We start from the raw sequence: 16,534 nt of genomic DNA, 5'->3' as shown, positions 1-16,534 counted from the left end.
GGGGTTAGATACAGGGTAAAGCTCCCTCTACACTGTCCCCCATCAAACACTCCCAGGACAGGGTCAGCATTCGGTTAGATACAGAGTAAAGCTCCCTCTACGCTGTCCCCATCAAACACTCCCAGGACAGGGACAGCACACGGTTAGATACAGAGTAAAGCTACCTCTACACTGTCCCCATCAAACACTCCCAGGGCAGGGACAGCACACGGTTAGATACAGAGTAAAGCTTCCTCTACACTGTCCCCATCAAACACTCCCAGGACAGGGACATCCCTGGGTTAAATGCTGTGTTAAGCTTCCTCTATTCTTTTAAACTGAAAGTAAAGATCTCTGTCGACTCTTTTAACATGGACATAAAGCTAACTCTGCTTTTTTAAATTGAAAGTAAAGCTGTCTGTACGTTGTGTTTCTATCTCTGGGCCAAGAGACCTGGGCCCAAGTCCCACCTGCTCCAGAGGTGTTCGATAACATCTCTGAACAGCTTAGATCGAACGTATGCCCCCAGTAATTAATGTAGCACAGTGGTAGTGTCCCTACCTCTGAGTTAGGGTGGCCTGAGTTGCAGTGCTGCCTGCTGTAGATCTCTGAACAGGTTGGATTGTAACTATCTTCCCAGTAAATTATGGGGTTCAGTGGTGGTGTTCCTACCTTTGGGGCAGGAGTCCCACCAGGTCCAGTGGTGTGCAATGTCATCGGAACGTGAACCGAGCAACATTTGGAGATTTCAGGAGAGAGACAGAGAGAGAGAGGGATGTCCCTTTTCCTGAATAATGCTTAGACAAGTGACCCGGCAAGGTTAGCGGAGTTTGGAGCTGACTCCCTCATTTCGGAACAGCCTCCCAGCGTCAAAAATAGAACAATCATCAAAGCTCACAGCTCAGCGAGCGCGGTTGCCATCGGCAATGATTGAAGCACCTTGCAGCTCTTTCTCACCCGCAAGGGAATGTTTTACAAACTCTAGGCTCGAGGCCAAGGGTCAAAAATCAAGCCAAGGAGAAAGGTCAAAGCAAGGGGTTTATGGGATTGAAGGCAAGCCAGCTAGTTTTTGGATAATCGGTGAGAGCTAGGCCTCAGGCTGAAACTCCAGTGAGGCTGTGCCCACATGGCATGTACATTCACTCAGAGATAATAAGAACTGACGATGCTGGAGTCAGAAATAACACAGCTTGGAGCTGGAGGAGCACAGTGGACCAGGCAGCTTCAGAGGAGCGGGAACGTTTCAGGCCAGATTTCTGAAAAAGAGTCCAGACTCGAAATGCCAACTTTCCTACTCCTCTGATGCTGCCTGGCCTGCTGTGTACATTCTCTCCCTTTGAGCTTTAAAAATGACTCAGTCTTCCTTGTTGTTGTTCTGGGGCTACCGGCTCAATTTTAAAAAAAGGCCTCATTAACAAAACAGGCCGAGACCAGAACAATGGATGGGGAAGGGGATACTTGGCCTTAAGTAAACATTCTTAACTCCTCAAGGATCCTCATTGGGTCCTCCCTTGTTGACGTTCTGCACCCCTCCCCACACCCCTCCCATGTTGTTTACCCCTCGAGAGCAACTGGGCAATGGTGAGGGAGACATTGGCAACAAAGGGAAAATGTTGCTACATAAACTGACCAGAGCCATTCCGAATGGGCGATGGGTGCAGATCAGACATTCCCGTTCCAGAGAATCTCCAGCAGTGGGGAATAGATCCCATCACCGCAATCCCTTAAAATCCTCAGTACACCAAACGCCTTCCCGTTCTACACAGCCACACAATATTGTAGCAAGAGTAGGCCATTCAGCCCTTCCAATCTGCTCTGCTATTCGATAAAATCGTGGCTGATCTTTTAGCGTTCCGATTTCCACATTCCCAACTATCTCCAGTAACCCTCCATTGCCCTGCCTAACAAGAGTGTACCTAAGACCATTGATAGAGGTGTACAAAATGATCAGAGGTATAGATAGAGTGGACAGCCAGAGACTTTTTCCTCGGGTGGAGGTAGCTATTACGAGGGGGCTTAGTTTTAAAGTGAGTGGAGGTAGATATAGGGGAGACGTCAGAGGTAGGTTCTTTACTCAGAGAGTGATAGGGGAGTAGAATGCATTGCCGGAGAGGGTAGTGGAGTCGGCCTCATTAGGGGCATTTAAGCGGCTATTAGATAGGCATATGGATGATAGTATAAGGTAGGGGTGGAGGTTAGATAGACCTTAGGTTTAGGGTAAAAGTTCGGCACAACATCGTGGGCCGAAGGGCTTGTTCTGTGCTGTGCTGTTCTATGTTCTATGTTCTATATAAGAAATTGGAATGGGAGTAGGCCATTCAGCCCCTCGAGCCTGCTCCACCATTCAATAGGATCGTGGCTGATCCGACATTCCTCATTTCCATCTTCCTGCCTTTTCCCTGTAACCCTTAATTCTCTGACTGATCGAGAATCTATCTGAACCTTAAACATACAAAAGGACTCTGTCCCCATAGCTCTCTGTGGCAAGGAGTTCCAAAGACTCACAATCCTCTGAGAGAAAAAATTCATCCTTATCTCAGTCTTAAGTTGGTGCTCCTTTATTCAAAGACTGTGCCGCCTGGTCCTAGACTGTCCACTGAGGGGAAACATCCTTTCAGCATTTACCCTGTCAAGCCCCTTTAGAACCCTGTTTGTTTCAATGCGATCAGCTCTCATTCTTCTAAACTCCAGTGAGTAGAGTCCCAACCTGTTTAAAGTTTGCTCATAAGACAGTCCCTCTATAGCAGGGATCATCCTAGAGAACCTTCTCTGAACTGTCTCCAATGAAATGATATCTTTCCCAAAATAAGGGGACCAAAACTGCTCACAGTACTCCAGATGTGGTCTCACCAGCACCTTGTACAGTTGCAGTAAGACTTCCGTACTCTTATACTCCAACCCCCTTGAAATAAGGGCCAATATTCCATTAGCGTTCCTGATTACCTGCTGCATTCTGTGTGCTAGCCTTCTGTGTTTCGTGCACAATGCACCCTCCCCAGTCCTTTGTGTTGCAGCTTTCTGCAGTTTTTCTCCATTTAAATAATACTGTTCTTTTGTTCTCCCTTTACCTTAAAAATATTTAGAGACCCTGCCTTCTGAGGCAGAGAGTTCCAAAGACTCACAACTTGCTGAGAGAGAGAAAAAAAAGTTCTCCTCATCTCTGTCCAAAAAGGGTCATCCCTAATTTCAACCCCCTGGTTCTGGACTGACTCACAAGATGAAACGTCTTTTCCATACCCACCTTGTCAGGACCATTCAGGATTTTGTACACTTCAAGTCTCCCCTCATTCTTTTGAACTCTGGTAGAGTCTACCCATTCCTCATAAAACCACCCACTTATTCTAGGTATCAGTTCAGGTTGCCCTTCTATCAGAAGGATGTTGTTAAACTTGAGAGGGTGCAGAAACAGTTTACAAGGATGTTCCTGGGATTGGAGGGTGTGAGTTACAGGGAGGGGCTGAATAGGCTGGGGCTATTTTCCCTGGAGCGTCGGAGGCTGAGGGTTTATAGCATCATGAGGAGTATGGAAAGGATGAATAGCCAAGGGTATTTTCCCCCAGGGTAGGGGAGTCCAAAACTAGAGGGTATAGGTTTAAGGTGAGAGGGGCACGATTTAAAAGGGACTTGAGGGGCAACTTTTTCACACAGAGGGTGGTGCGTCTATGGAATGAGCTGCTAGAGGAAGTAGTGGAGGCTGGTACAATGACAACATTTAAAAGGCATCTGGATGGGTACGTGAATAGGAAGGGTTTAGAGGGATATGGGCCAAATGCTGGGAAATGGGTCTAGATCAGATTGGGATGTCTGGTTGGCATGGACCAGTTGGACCAAAGGGTCTGTTTCTGTGCTGTATGACTCTATAAACCTCCTCTGAATCACCTCCAGTGCATTTACATTCCTTGGGCATTTTCTCTGTTTGAAGCTGCCATACACACATTTATCTTTATTCTGCAATGGGATGCGGGCGTGATCAGGGTAAAGCCGGTATTTGTTGCCTTTCTTAATCACCCCTGAACTGAGTGGCTGGCTTGGGTCATTTCAGAGGGCAGTTAAGAGTGAACCTCCTTGTTGTGGGTCTGAAGTCACATGGAGACCAGACTGGGTAAGAATGGCAGATTTTCTTCCCATTTGTGAACCAAATGGGGGTTTTTATCATTGAAAGTTGTCATGATCACCGTCACTGAGATGTGGATTTTCAATATCAGATTTATTAAATGATTTTAAATTCCAATAGCTGCTGTAGTGGGATTTGAACCCATGTCCTAGAGAAATTAGATGCACTTCATGTCTCAGGATTCAAGTTCCTAGACCTTTGGATTAGTAACATAGTGACGTTGGTATCCTGTGGTGTAGTGGTAATGTCACTGGGTTAGTGAGCTAAGGGTCTATGTTAATGTTTTGGTGGTCTTGAGTTCAAATCCCAACAATGGTACTTAAATGAAACTTAAATATCAGGAATTCTGTTTAATGATCGTACAATCATACAGCATGGAAACAGACCCTTCGGTCCAACCAGTCCATGCTGACCATAATCCCAAACTAAACTAGTCCCACCTGCCTGTTCCTGGCCCATATCTCCACAAACATTTCTTATTCATGTATTTATCCAAATGTCTTTAAAACGTTGTAACTGTACCCGCATCCACCACTTCCTCTGGAAGGTCATTTCACACAAGAACCGCTATCTGTGTAAAAATAATTGCCCCTCATGTTTTTTTTCAATCTTACTCCTCTCACCTTAAAAATATGTCCCCTAGTCTTGAAATGCCCCACATTTGGGAAAAGACCCTTGCTATTGACCTCATCTATACCCATCATGATTTGTGATTATCATAAAAACCCATCTGGTTCACTAACACCACTTTCAGAAGGGAAATTTGCCATCCTTTACCCAGTCTGGCCTACACGTGACTCCAGACCGGTAGCAATAGGTTTGACGCAAAAACAGAAAGTGTTGGAGAATTCAGCAGGTCTGCCAGCTTCCGTGGAGAGAGAAAGCAGAACGGCTCACCATTATCCATCCCTTTGTCTACCTAACTCTCTCTCTCTCTCTCTCTCACCTCTGTCTCCACCTATCGCTCCCTCCTTTACACCTCCCGATCTCCTGTCTCCATTGTATATGCCCTCGTTTCCTGGCCACAATCAGTTTGGAAGAAAAGCGGCTGGACTTGAAACGTTATCCCTGTTTCTCTCTCCACGGAAGCTGCCAGACGTGCTGAGTTTCTCCAGCAATTCCTGTTTTTGTTTCGGATTTCCAGCATCTGCAGTACTGTTATGCGGTTGACTCATAACCGCCCTCTGAAATGTCTAAGAGAGAGCCACTCAGTTCAAGGGGCAATTAGGGATGGGCAACAAATGTTGGCTGAGCCCATGTCCCATATCAACTTAAATAAAAACCCAACATCTCTCTTTCTGTCTCTATCTCTCTCTCTCTCTGAGGATGCCTGCTGGGAAGTGATTAAAAAAAGAATTCAGATTTAACAGCTTGGCAGTTCTAATTCTAAATGTCTGGATTTAGAACTTGTTCGGCCCCAAGCACTCCAGTGCAATGCACTGAGTCACAGTTAACACCAGAATAATGCAGGAACTGAACTGAATTCACCGAAAACCTTGGGTAATGGAAGGGGAAGCTGAGTGGGATGCAGTCATCCATGTGTTTAAATTGGCTGTAACAATGCAAAGAGAGAGAGAGAGAGACATACGAAACATTGGTGAGAATTGTTTGGCCTGGGCTTGTGGGTGGGGAAGCAAATGCTCCTGACATTAACAGGAGGCCACACAAATGCAGAACCTGCAATTAAGGGGCAGCACTGTGGCAGAGTGTCACTGTAGCACCTGCTGCCTCACGGCGCCAGGGACCCAGGATCGATTCCAACGTCGGGCAACTGTCTGTGTGGAGTTTGCACGTTCTCCCTGTGTCTGCGTGGGTTTCCTCCGGGTGCTCCGGTTTTCTCCCACAGTCCAAAGGTGTGCAGGTTAGGGTGGATTGGCCATGGGGAAATTACCCTATAGTGTCCAGGGATGGGTGGGTTGGGTGGATTCGCCATGGAAATTACCCCATAGTGTCCAGGGATGTGCAGATTGGGTGGATTGGCCATGGGAAATTACCCCATAGTGCCCAGGGATGTGTGGGTTGGGTGGATTGGCTGTGGGAAATTACCCCATGGTGCCCAGGGATGTGTGGGTTGGGTGGATTGGCCATGGGAAATGCAGGGTTACAGGGAGAGGGTGGGAGGGTGGGTCTGTGTGGGATGCTCCCCTTCAGAGGGTCGCTGCAGACACGATGAGCCGAATGGCCTACTTCCATAGTTTAGGGAAGAAAATCCGATACCATTGGTGTGGGTGTTATTAACAGAACAGAGCAAGAGGCTTTAATCCTTGGAAAGGGATGAGAGCTTTGATTTTAAAATGGAATAAAATGTACACCGTGGAATGTAGCCTCTGGTTGAGATCACTACAGCCCAGAGGTGGAGCCTCTTAATGTCGGTCACTTATTGTTTGGTACTTACAGATCACACCTTGGGATCGGGACAAACTGTAACTGCTTACCAGTTGCCACACTTCGACCAGGGAAGACCTCACTGAGAGCTAACCAGGAGTTCTGTCTCCTTTCCCCCACCCCAATCCCAGACCCAGAGCTCCTTTAATCCCGGCCTCCTGATCCGTGCATGTCTCACTGTCGAGCATCAATGGGGAAAACCAGGTCATTCTGCCACTGATGACTTTACTCTGTGTGCAGTCTTGCTCTGTCAAAAAAAAAACTGCCTTGCAATTCTCCACAATGTTCACAATTTCTCAGACATAGCACAGGGACAGTCATCGAGTCAAACAGCACACAAACAGGCCCTTTGGCCCACCCTGTCTGTACTATCCAACAAACACCAAACTACACTAACCCCATTTACCTGTACTTGGGCCTTAACCTGCTGTGCCCTGGCATTTTAAATACTCATCCAGTTGTTTTTTTTTTAAACATTGCCAGTGTCTCTGGAGCTGTATCCCAGTGAGAGCCTCTTCCAGTGTATTCCAGTGAGAGTCAGTGTAGTGGAAGTGTATCCCCAGTGAGAGTCAATGCCGGTTACACTATCCTCCAGTGAGAGCCAGTGCCAGTGCAACTGTACCTCTGCCTGTCACCCTCTGCCTCTCACTGTGTCTCTCTTCATCACTTTTCTTTTCTTGGTCTTGTAACATTTTGGACCTTGTAATGTTTTCTCTCCCTCACATTTCCAACGTCAATAACAATGCCTACAGCTCCCTCTGTAAACTCAGCCAATCCTACCTTTCCTCAACTCAGCCCTGCCTCTGTTTCCTCTTTATAAAACAAAATAAGGTCGATAAAACCATGAGGGGCATAGATAAGGTGAATGACAAGGGTCTTTTCCTTGGGGTTGGGGAGTTCAAAATTAGGGAGCATATTTTTAAGGTGAGAGGAGAAAGATTTAAATAAGACATGAGGGGCAACTTTTTTACACAGAGAGTGGTTTATGTGTGGAATGAAGTGGTGGATGCGGGTACAGTTAAACTTTAAAAGACATTTGGATAAGTTCTTGAATAAGAAATGTTTGGAGACTTATGGACCAAGCACAGGCAGGTGGGACTAGTTTAGTTTAGGAATATGGTCAATAAGGACTGGTTCGGCTGAAGACCCTGTTTCCATGCTGTATGATAGTATGTCTCTATGACTCTTGATTTGACATTTCCAGTACAATCCTGCTGCTCCCTCACATTCGTAAACTTTGAGATTGCACAAAGCTCTGCTGGCCATGTCCTTAAAACTTAAGGCCTCTGTCTCAGTATCTCCTTAAGTGGCTCGGTGACTGTTAAACAACAGTCTTAAAATATAAGGTGTTATCTCTGTTGCCCTTTACTGCTGTACCTCTTACCCAGTCACTGCCCGTTTTTATCTTTCAGTATCCCTCACTCTCTGTAGCTGTCTCTCTGTCTCAGCCTCTCCCTGTCTGAGCCTCTCCTTCATTCCCTCTAGAAAGTTCCCTCTCACTCTGTCTTTCTCTCGTTATTTTTCTATCTCATTCTCAGTGTTTTTCTCTTTCTCTCTATCTTTCACTCTCCATCCAAGTCTTCCCCTCACTCTGTCCCGTTATTCCCAACCCTCTCTGTGTAACTATGCCCCCATCACACCCCATCCCCACTTTCTCTAATTCTTCTCTTTCTCCCTCTCTTCCTTTCTGTTTCTCTCTGTCTGTCCCTGCCCCACTCTCTCCATCAGTTTTTGAGTCTTTACCTCACAATCTCTCTGTATCTCTCCTCTCTCTGTCCGTATTCCCAGTTTCTCTCTCTTATCCACTCTTTCTCCATCCCCTCCTCGCTGTTCCTTGCTATCTCTGCCATTTCTCTTCATCTCTTTTTGACTTTTTGCCTTCACTCTCTCTGTCTCTCTCCCTCTCTCATCCCTGTCCTCCAGTTTCTGTCTCTCTCCCTCTCTCTCTGCCCCTCTTTCCCTCTGTCCGTCCCTGTCCTTCAGGTTCTCTTTATCTGTTTCTCTTTCCCTCTGTCTGTCCCTGTCCTCCAGTTTCTCTTTATCTGTCTCTCTTTCCCTCTGTCTGTCCCTGTCCTCCAGTTTCTCTTCATCTGTCTCTCTTTCCCTCTGTCTGTCCCTGTCCTCCAGGTTCTCTTTATCTGTCTCTCTTTCCCTCTGACTGTCCCTGTCCTCCAGTTTCTCTCTCTCTGTCTATTTCTGTCCCTGTCTCCGTCCCTGTCCTCCAGGTTCTCTTTATCTGTCTATCTCTTTCCCTCTCTCTGTCCCTGTCCTCCAGTTTCTCTCTCTCTGTCTATCTCTGTCCCTGTCTCCGTCCCTGTCCTGCAGTTTCTCTCTCTCTCTCCCTCTCCCTCTCTCCTGAGAGTTTGAGTTATAAGGAGAGGCCGGATAGGCCAGGACATATTTTCCCTGGAGCATAGGAAGTTGAGAGGTGACCTTATAGAGGTTTATAAAATCATGAGGGGTATAGATGGGGTGAATGGTAGGTGTCTTTTACCCAGAGTGGGGTATTTCAAGACTCGGGGCATACTCCTAAGGTGATAGGAGAAAGATTCCAAAAAGACACGAGGGGCAACTTTTTTACACAGAGAGTGGTTCATGTGTGCAATGAACTTCCTGAAGAAGTGATGGATGCGAGTACAGTTACAGCATTTAAAAGACATTTGGATAAGTACATGAATAGGAAAAAGATTGAAGTCGCACGACACCAGGTTATAGTCCAACAGGTTTATTTAAAATCACAAGCTTTTGGTGCACTGCTCCTTCATCAGGTGAATTGCTTGGCAAAGGAGCAGCGCTCCGAAAGCTTGAGATTGTAAATAAACCTGTTGGACTATAACCTGGTGTCATGTGAGTTATAACTTTGTCCACCCCAGTCCAACACCAGCACCTCCACATCATGAATAAAAGATGTTTGGAGAGATAAGGGCGAATTGCAGGCAGGCGGGACTAGTTTAATTTGGGATTGTGGTCGGCACGGACTGGTTGGACCGAAGGGTCTGTTTCTGTGCCGTATGCCTCTATGACTCTCTCATTCCCTCCGTCCCTGTCCCCATCCAGCAGTTTCTCTCACACTCGCTCCGTCGCGTCCTCTGGAATACATGCCTGTTACCATCGGAGATTTTAAAACGCCTTTTAGTTCAATGGATTTTCTTTTTAAACAAACGAGTCTCAGATTGCATTACAAAATAATGATTCAGCTAAACAGTCCCCAGATGCCCACTCTCAACAAGTCTGGCAAGGATCCATGACAGATGGTGTCCCTCGGGATATGGGCTGAGATTGAAGCGAGGCGTGATGTGAGGGAGGGGGGGTGTGTGTGCTTCAGTGGGGATGAAAATGCTAACATCGTCGTGAAGTCAGCTTTTCGGTTGGTTAAAACGTACAACAGTACAGCACAGTATAGGCCCTTCGGCCCACGATGTTGTGCCGACCTATTATCCTACTCTAAGATCAATTCATTCTCATTGCTTTTCCCGAGGTGGAGGGTGAGGGCATGGAATTCCGGGAAGCTGGTGAGGAAAATAGGACAATCTTCCATTCCTCAGGATGCGACAGCAACACTCACACACACACCCACACCCACACCCACACACCCACACACACACATACACACATATACACACACACATACACTCCCACACCCACACACACACACACATACACACACACATACACACATATACATACACACAAACACACACACACATAGACACACACACACACACACACACATACACATATACACACATGCACACACACAGATACGCACAAACACACACGAGCTGGGAATGATCATCTGGAATATATATCAGGCATTTGGGATTCAGCGCCTCCGTGAAGGGCACTGGGATGTTCTACCGCATTAGAGGTGCCACGCGAATGCAGCAAGTTGGTGGACCCACGGTTTCAGAAGGAAGTCGTGCCCTTGGGGGAAATAGAAACAGAAATCGGTGGGAAAACTCAGCAGTGTCCGTGGGGACAAATCAGAGTTCATGTTTCGGGTTGAGTGACCCTTCCTCAGAACTGACTTCAGGGAAATAGGCCTAAGGGAGGTGATGGCCTCGTGGTATTAGCGCTGGACTGTTAATCCAGGGACCCAGATCATGTTCTGGGGACCTGGGTTCGAATCCCACCACGGCAGATGGTAGAATTTGAATTCAATAAAATATCTGGAATTAAGCGTCTAATGATAACCGTGAATCCATTGTCAATTGTTGGAAAAACCCATCTGGTTCACTAATGTCCTTTAGGGAAAGAAACTGTTATCCTTACCTGGTCTGGACTACATGTGACTCCAGACCCACAGTAATGTGGTTGACTCTTAACTGCCTGCTGGGCAATTAGGGATGGGGCAACAAATGCTGCCTAGCTAATGACGCCCTCATCCCGTGAATGAATAAAGGGGGTGAAAAAAAGACTTACAGGTGGTGGGGATTGAGTAGGGAACGACTGCAAGGAGCCAGAATGGACACAATGGGTTGAATGGCCTCTTTCTGCCCTGTTACAGCCCCTTAAATGTCAGTGGACAACAACAGTGTTTGTGCAGCATCGCACCAAAGGGAGATTTATGATTTCACACGTCCCCGTTTCAAGGACGCCCCACTTCCAGGCCAACAAATGACCCCTCGAAGTCCAGGGGCAGCCCTTCTCAAGAGGCAACTAGGGACTGGCAATAAATGCTGGCCCAGTCACCGATATCCACATCCTGTGAGTGAATAAAACAGCCAGCAAGCAATCTGAGGGGCAATACTTTCACGCAGAGGGTGGTGCGTGTATGGAACGAACTGCCAGAGGAAGTGGTGGAGGCTGGTACAATAACAACATTTAAAAGGCATCTGGATGGGTACATGAATAGGAAGGGTTTAGTGGGATATGGGCCAAATGCTGGCAAATGGGACCTGATCAGATTGGGATGTCTGGTCAGGACGGACGAGATGGACCAAAGGGTCTGTTTCCATGCTGTTTGACTCTGTAACTCCAAGCCCTCGCAAACAGCATTACTCCAGAATGAGACAAAGACAGAGATTTCTGGAGGAACTCAGCAGGTCTGGTAGCATCTGTAGAGAGAGAAACAGCGTTAACGTTTCAAGTTCAGTATGGCTCCTCTTTGGATTTGTGTTATTCAGTTTGATGTAGGCTGTATAAGATCCACAAGAAATAGGAATTTGGCCTCTTGAGGCTGCTCTGCCATTCAGTAGGATAATGGCTGATCCACTTAACATCTTAGAATCCCTACAGTGTAGAAAATAGGCCATTCAACCCATCAAGTCTGCACCAACCCACCTAACCCTGACCCTATCCCTGTAACCCTGTAACCCTGCATTTCCCATGGCTAATCCACCTAACCTGCACATTGGGTAATTTAGTACAGCAATCCACCCTAATCCACACACCTTGGACTGTGGGAGGAAACCCACGCAGACAACGTGTGGAGTTCACACAGACAGTTGCCCGAGGGTAGAATCAAACCCGGGTCCCTGGTGCTGGTAGGCAGCAGTGCTAACCACTGAGCCACCGAGCTGCCATATTTAGCAGCTCTCTCTATTGGCACAGAATTATCAAATACGTGTTGGCTGTGATAGTAACAATTGAAAAGCTGAGTTATTTTTTATAAAGGTTTGAAACTGTGGGGCACTCACGTGTGTGCAGATTAATAAGCAATACGGTAGGCAATGAGGGAGACAACCCAGATTTTAGAATTTGTGTTGATGAGGGATTTTTAACAAAAATTAACATCCATGGGATGTTGGCATCATGAACATTTGGTGTCCATCCCCAGTTGCCCCTGAACTGAATGTCTTGCACAGCTGTTTCAGAGGGTGGTTAACAGTCAACTCCATCGCTGAGGGTCCAGAGTCTCATGGAATCGCTACTGTGCAGAAGCAGGTCATTTGGCCCATCAAGTCCACACCAACTCCTCTGAAAAGCATCCCACCCAGACCCACTCAATCCTTGTAGCCCTACATTTCCCATGGCTAATCCACCTAACCTATACATACCTAGGCACTATGGGGCAATTCAGCACGGCCAATCCACCCTAACCTGCATATCTTTGGACTGTGGGAGGAAACCGGAGCACCCGGAGGAAACCCACGCAGACACAGGGAGAATGTGCAAACTCCACACAGACAGTTGCCCGAGGGTGGAATCAAACCTGGGTCCCTGGCACTATGAGGTAGCACTATTAACCACTGAGCCACCTTAATATAGGCCAGACCAGGTAAGGATGGCAGATTTCCTTCCCTATTAGTGAACCAGATGGGTTCTTACGACAATCCATGACTGTTACCGTGGTCATCATCAGTGAGATTAGTTTCTAATTCCAGATTTATGAATTGAATTTAAATTCCACCAACTCCCACGGGATTTGAAACTGTGTTCCTCCGGCACACCCAGCCTAGGTCTCTGGATGTAATTACACCATTCCCCCAGACTGGAGTTTGGGAATAGGGAAATTTTGCTGCAATTATAAAGGGTCTCTGTTGCACCCACACCTGCAGCAGATTTAGCCTCAGTATGAGGAAGAATATTGGACCCTCTGGAAGAGTGACGAGTCGGGAAGAGCTGAACTGGGGAAGCGATGAGGAAGATTCCAAAGAGGCTCTGCCAGTGGATTGTTGATTATTCTGGGACTGGGTCTATCTTCCCTGGAGCGTGGAAGGCTGAGGGGTGACTTTACAGAGCTTTATATAATCATACGGGGCATGGATAGGGTGAATAGACAAGGTCTTTTCCGCAGGGTATAGGAGTCCAAAACTAGAGGGGCATAGGTTTAAGATGAGAGGGGAAAGATTTAAAAGGGACCTGAGGGGCAACTATTTCACACAGAGGGTGGTGCGTGTATGGAATGAGCTGCCAGAGGAAGTGGTGGAGGCTGGTACAATGACAACATTTAAAAGGCATCTGGATGGGTTTATGAATACGAAGGGTTTAGAGGGATATGGGCCAAATGCTGGCAAATGGGACTAGATTAATTTAGGATATCAGGTTGGTGTGAACAAGTTGGACCGAAGGAACAACAACAGAAGTTGCTGGAAAAGCTCAGCAGGTCTGGCAGCATCTGTGAAGGGAAAAACAGAGTTAACGTTTCAGGTCCGATGATCCTTCCTCAGAAGGACTGAAGGCTCTGTTTCTGTGCTGTACAGCTCTGTGACATTATTATGCAAAGGTTGCTTTAATGTTTAAGGGGCCCTCATGTGGAGTGGTGGGTATGTCCCTACCTCTGAACCAGGAGACCTGTGTTCAAGTCCCACTTGCTCCAGAGTGAACAGGTTGATTAGGAAGAATATTGGAGATAGCAGAGCAAAGATCATTCCCCTGCAATGAGAGAGCCATCCTATAATGAGAGGTTGGGTTAAACTTGGTCCACACTCTCCAGCAATTGGGAGAAGGGGCAGTGATTTTATTGGGGGGGCACTCGACAGGGTAGATAGTGAGGACTTGTGTTCTGCCCACCTCAACTGGAGCAATCTTTAAAAAACCAATGAGGTGGATGATAGGTGGCCAAACTTTCATGGCTGAGATGAGGAGAAATATCTTCGCTCAAAACTTCAAAATTCTCATCCTCAGAGGGTGGTGGAGATTCTGTCGCTGGTGCCTCTCTCTGATGTTGTAATATTATGAGCAGACAGCTCGTTACTGTTAGGTGAACATACCTAACCAGGGTACTTGTGCCACATAATGATTCTGGGATAGCAGGCTCAAAGGGCTGATTTGCCTATTCCTGCTCCTTGTTCTTATGCGGGAGTTGATCGGTTTCCCGTCTTGGGGAAGGTGGCTTTCAACAGCCTTTTCCCGCTCTATGTCCAGTTCCTTTGTCAGACACAAATTAGCACAAAATTACAGAGAGTTGTGAACATAGTTCAGTCCATCACTCAAACCAGCCTTCCTTCCATTGAGAGATAGTAAGAACTCCTGATGCTGGAGTCAGAGATAACACAGTGTGGAGCTGGAGGAACGCAGCAGGCCAAGCAGCATCAGAGAAGCAGGAAAGTTGGCGTGTCGGGTCGGGATGCTTCTTCAGAAATGGGCATTTCTGAAGAAGGATCCCGACCCGAAACGTCAACTTTCCTGCTCCTCTAACGCTGCCTGGCCTGCTGTGTTCCTCCAGCTCCACACTGCGTTATCTCTCCTTTCCATTGACTCCATCTACACTTCCTTCTGACTCAGGGAAAGCAGACAACATAATAAAAGACCTCTCCCACCCCGGTTATACACTCTTCCAACAAAAACAGAAATTGCTGGAAAAGCTCAGCAGGTCTGGCAGCATCTGTGGAGAGAAATCAGAGTTAACGTTTCGGGTTGAGTGACCTTTCTTCAGACCCTCCTTCACCTTTTGCAGTTCTGAGGAAGGGTCACCGGACCCAAAACGTTAACTCTGATTTCTCTCCACAGGTGCAGCCAGACCCGGTGAGCTTTTTCAGCAATTTTTGTTTTTGTTTCTGATTTACAGCATTCACAGTTCTTTGCGTTTTTATACTGTCTTCCACCCTCTCGCAGGGGCAGAGATACAACAGTTTGAAAACATGTACCAACAGATTCAATAACAGATAAAAACCGAAAGAACAGCAGATGCTGTAAATCAGGAACTAAAACAAAGTTGCTGGAAAATCTCAGCAGGTCTGGCACCATCTGTGAAGGAAAAAACAGAGTTAACATTTCGGGTCCGGTGACCCTTCCTCAGATTCAATAACAGCTTCTTCCCCGCTGTTATCAGACTTATATTTGGACCTCTCATATATTAGAGCTGATCTTTCTCTGCACCTTCTCTGTAGCTCTAACACTATATTCGCTATTTTGCTCTATTACCCTGATGCATTTGTGTAAGGTAAGATTTGTCTGGATAGCACACAAAACAATACTTTCCACTGTATCTCGGTACATATGACAACAATCAAATCAAATCAAAATGATCACCCCAGCCACTAGCAACCTGCCTACTGCTATTGCCAATAGACTAGTCCACCTGTACCTCTTCCCTCCTGAAGCAGAGACCATTAGAGGCCAGGCAGGAGTTGGCCTCACGTGGCCATCAGTTGACCATTCCTGGGCTTCGATTGGCACCATTGAGAGGTTGGGTTTCAAGTTTTCCTACGCTGAATGGGGTTTTCCTACCCTCCAGATGGAGGCAACAAGGCTTTGGGGATCTGTGTCCCATCTGGTTCAGTTACTGCCCACCTTGAGGCCCACGCTCTTTGGGATTAGCCACTTCTTGCCAGGATTTCAGTCGAAGCAAGTTGGATCATCATTGGCGGTGGCGCAAATGGTTGAGTTTCTTCCCTTCGAGGACAATGATGTTGTCTCGAAATTGGGTTTGAGCTCTTCGGCTTCATGGGTCGGAGTGCATCAATGATCTGAGCTGATGTTCGTTCTTTCCGAACCTAACCACGTCCCATGTGTGAATTCTGATGATTTCTCCCCCTCCTGTAGGCACCACAGAGCGGGTATGTCTGATCCAGGGAACGGTGGAGGCACTGAACGCTGTCCACGACTTCATCGCTGAGAAGGTCCGTGAAATGCCACAGAATGTTGGCAAGACTGAGCCAGTCAACATTCTCCAACCTCAGACCAACGTGAACCCAGACCGTGTCAAGCAAGTGAGTGTTGATTATTTACTTTCGTTCAGAGGCTGAGTATGTCCAGGTCAAAGGTGTGTGTGTGTGTGTTTGTGTGTGTATGTGAGAGAGAGAGAGTGTGTGTGTGTGTGTATGTGTGTGTATGTGAGAGAGCGTGTGTGTGTGTGTCTGTGTGTGTGAATGTGTGTGTGTGTGTCTCAGTGTGTGTGTGTGTGTATGAGAGAGAGTGTGTGTGTGTGAGAGTGTGTGTGTGTGTGAGAGAGAGAGTGTGTGTGTGAGTGTGTGTATGTGAGAGAGAGAGTGTGTGTGAGTGTGTGTATGTGAGAGAGAGAGTGTGTGTGTGTGAGTGTGTGTGTGTATGTGTGAGAGAGAGTGTGTGTGTGAGTGTGAGAGAGACAGAGAGAGAGTGTGTGTGTGAGAGAGAGTGTGTGTGTGAGAGAGAGAGTGTGTCTGTGTGTGTGTGTGAGAGAGAGTGTGTGTG

The 16,534-nt window shown here is 47.0% G+C and overlaps 1 protein-coding gene across 2 annotated transcripts in view; it reads left to right on the top strand.

Moving 5' to 3' along the window:
- The window catches only part of LOC109921117 (RNA-binding protein Nova-1-like), a 173,484-nt gene that overhangs the window by 102,782 nt on the left and 54,168 nt on the right, over window positions 1-16,534 (top strand). For both annotated transcript variants that reach the window (XM_048618406.1, XM_048618405.1), the window contains exon 3: window positions 15,908-16,074. In XM_048618406.1, the coding sequence (XP_048474363.1) occupies window positions 15,908-16,074 (167 nt within the window). The remainder of the gene's footprint in view (window positions 1-15,907; window positions 16,075-16,534) is intronic.

Source organism: Rhincodon typus, chromosome 39 (genome assembly GCF_021869965.1).
Source record: "Rhincodon typus isolate 14 chromosome 39, sRhiTyp1.1, whole genome shotgun sequence".
Classification (NCBI taxonomy): Eukaryota; Metazoa; Chordata; class Chondrichthyes; order Orectolobiformes; family Rhincodontidae; genus Rhincodon; species Rhincodon typus.
This window is presented reverse-complemented; position numbering and strand designations above follow the sequence as displayed.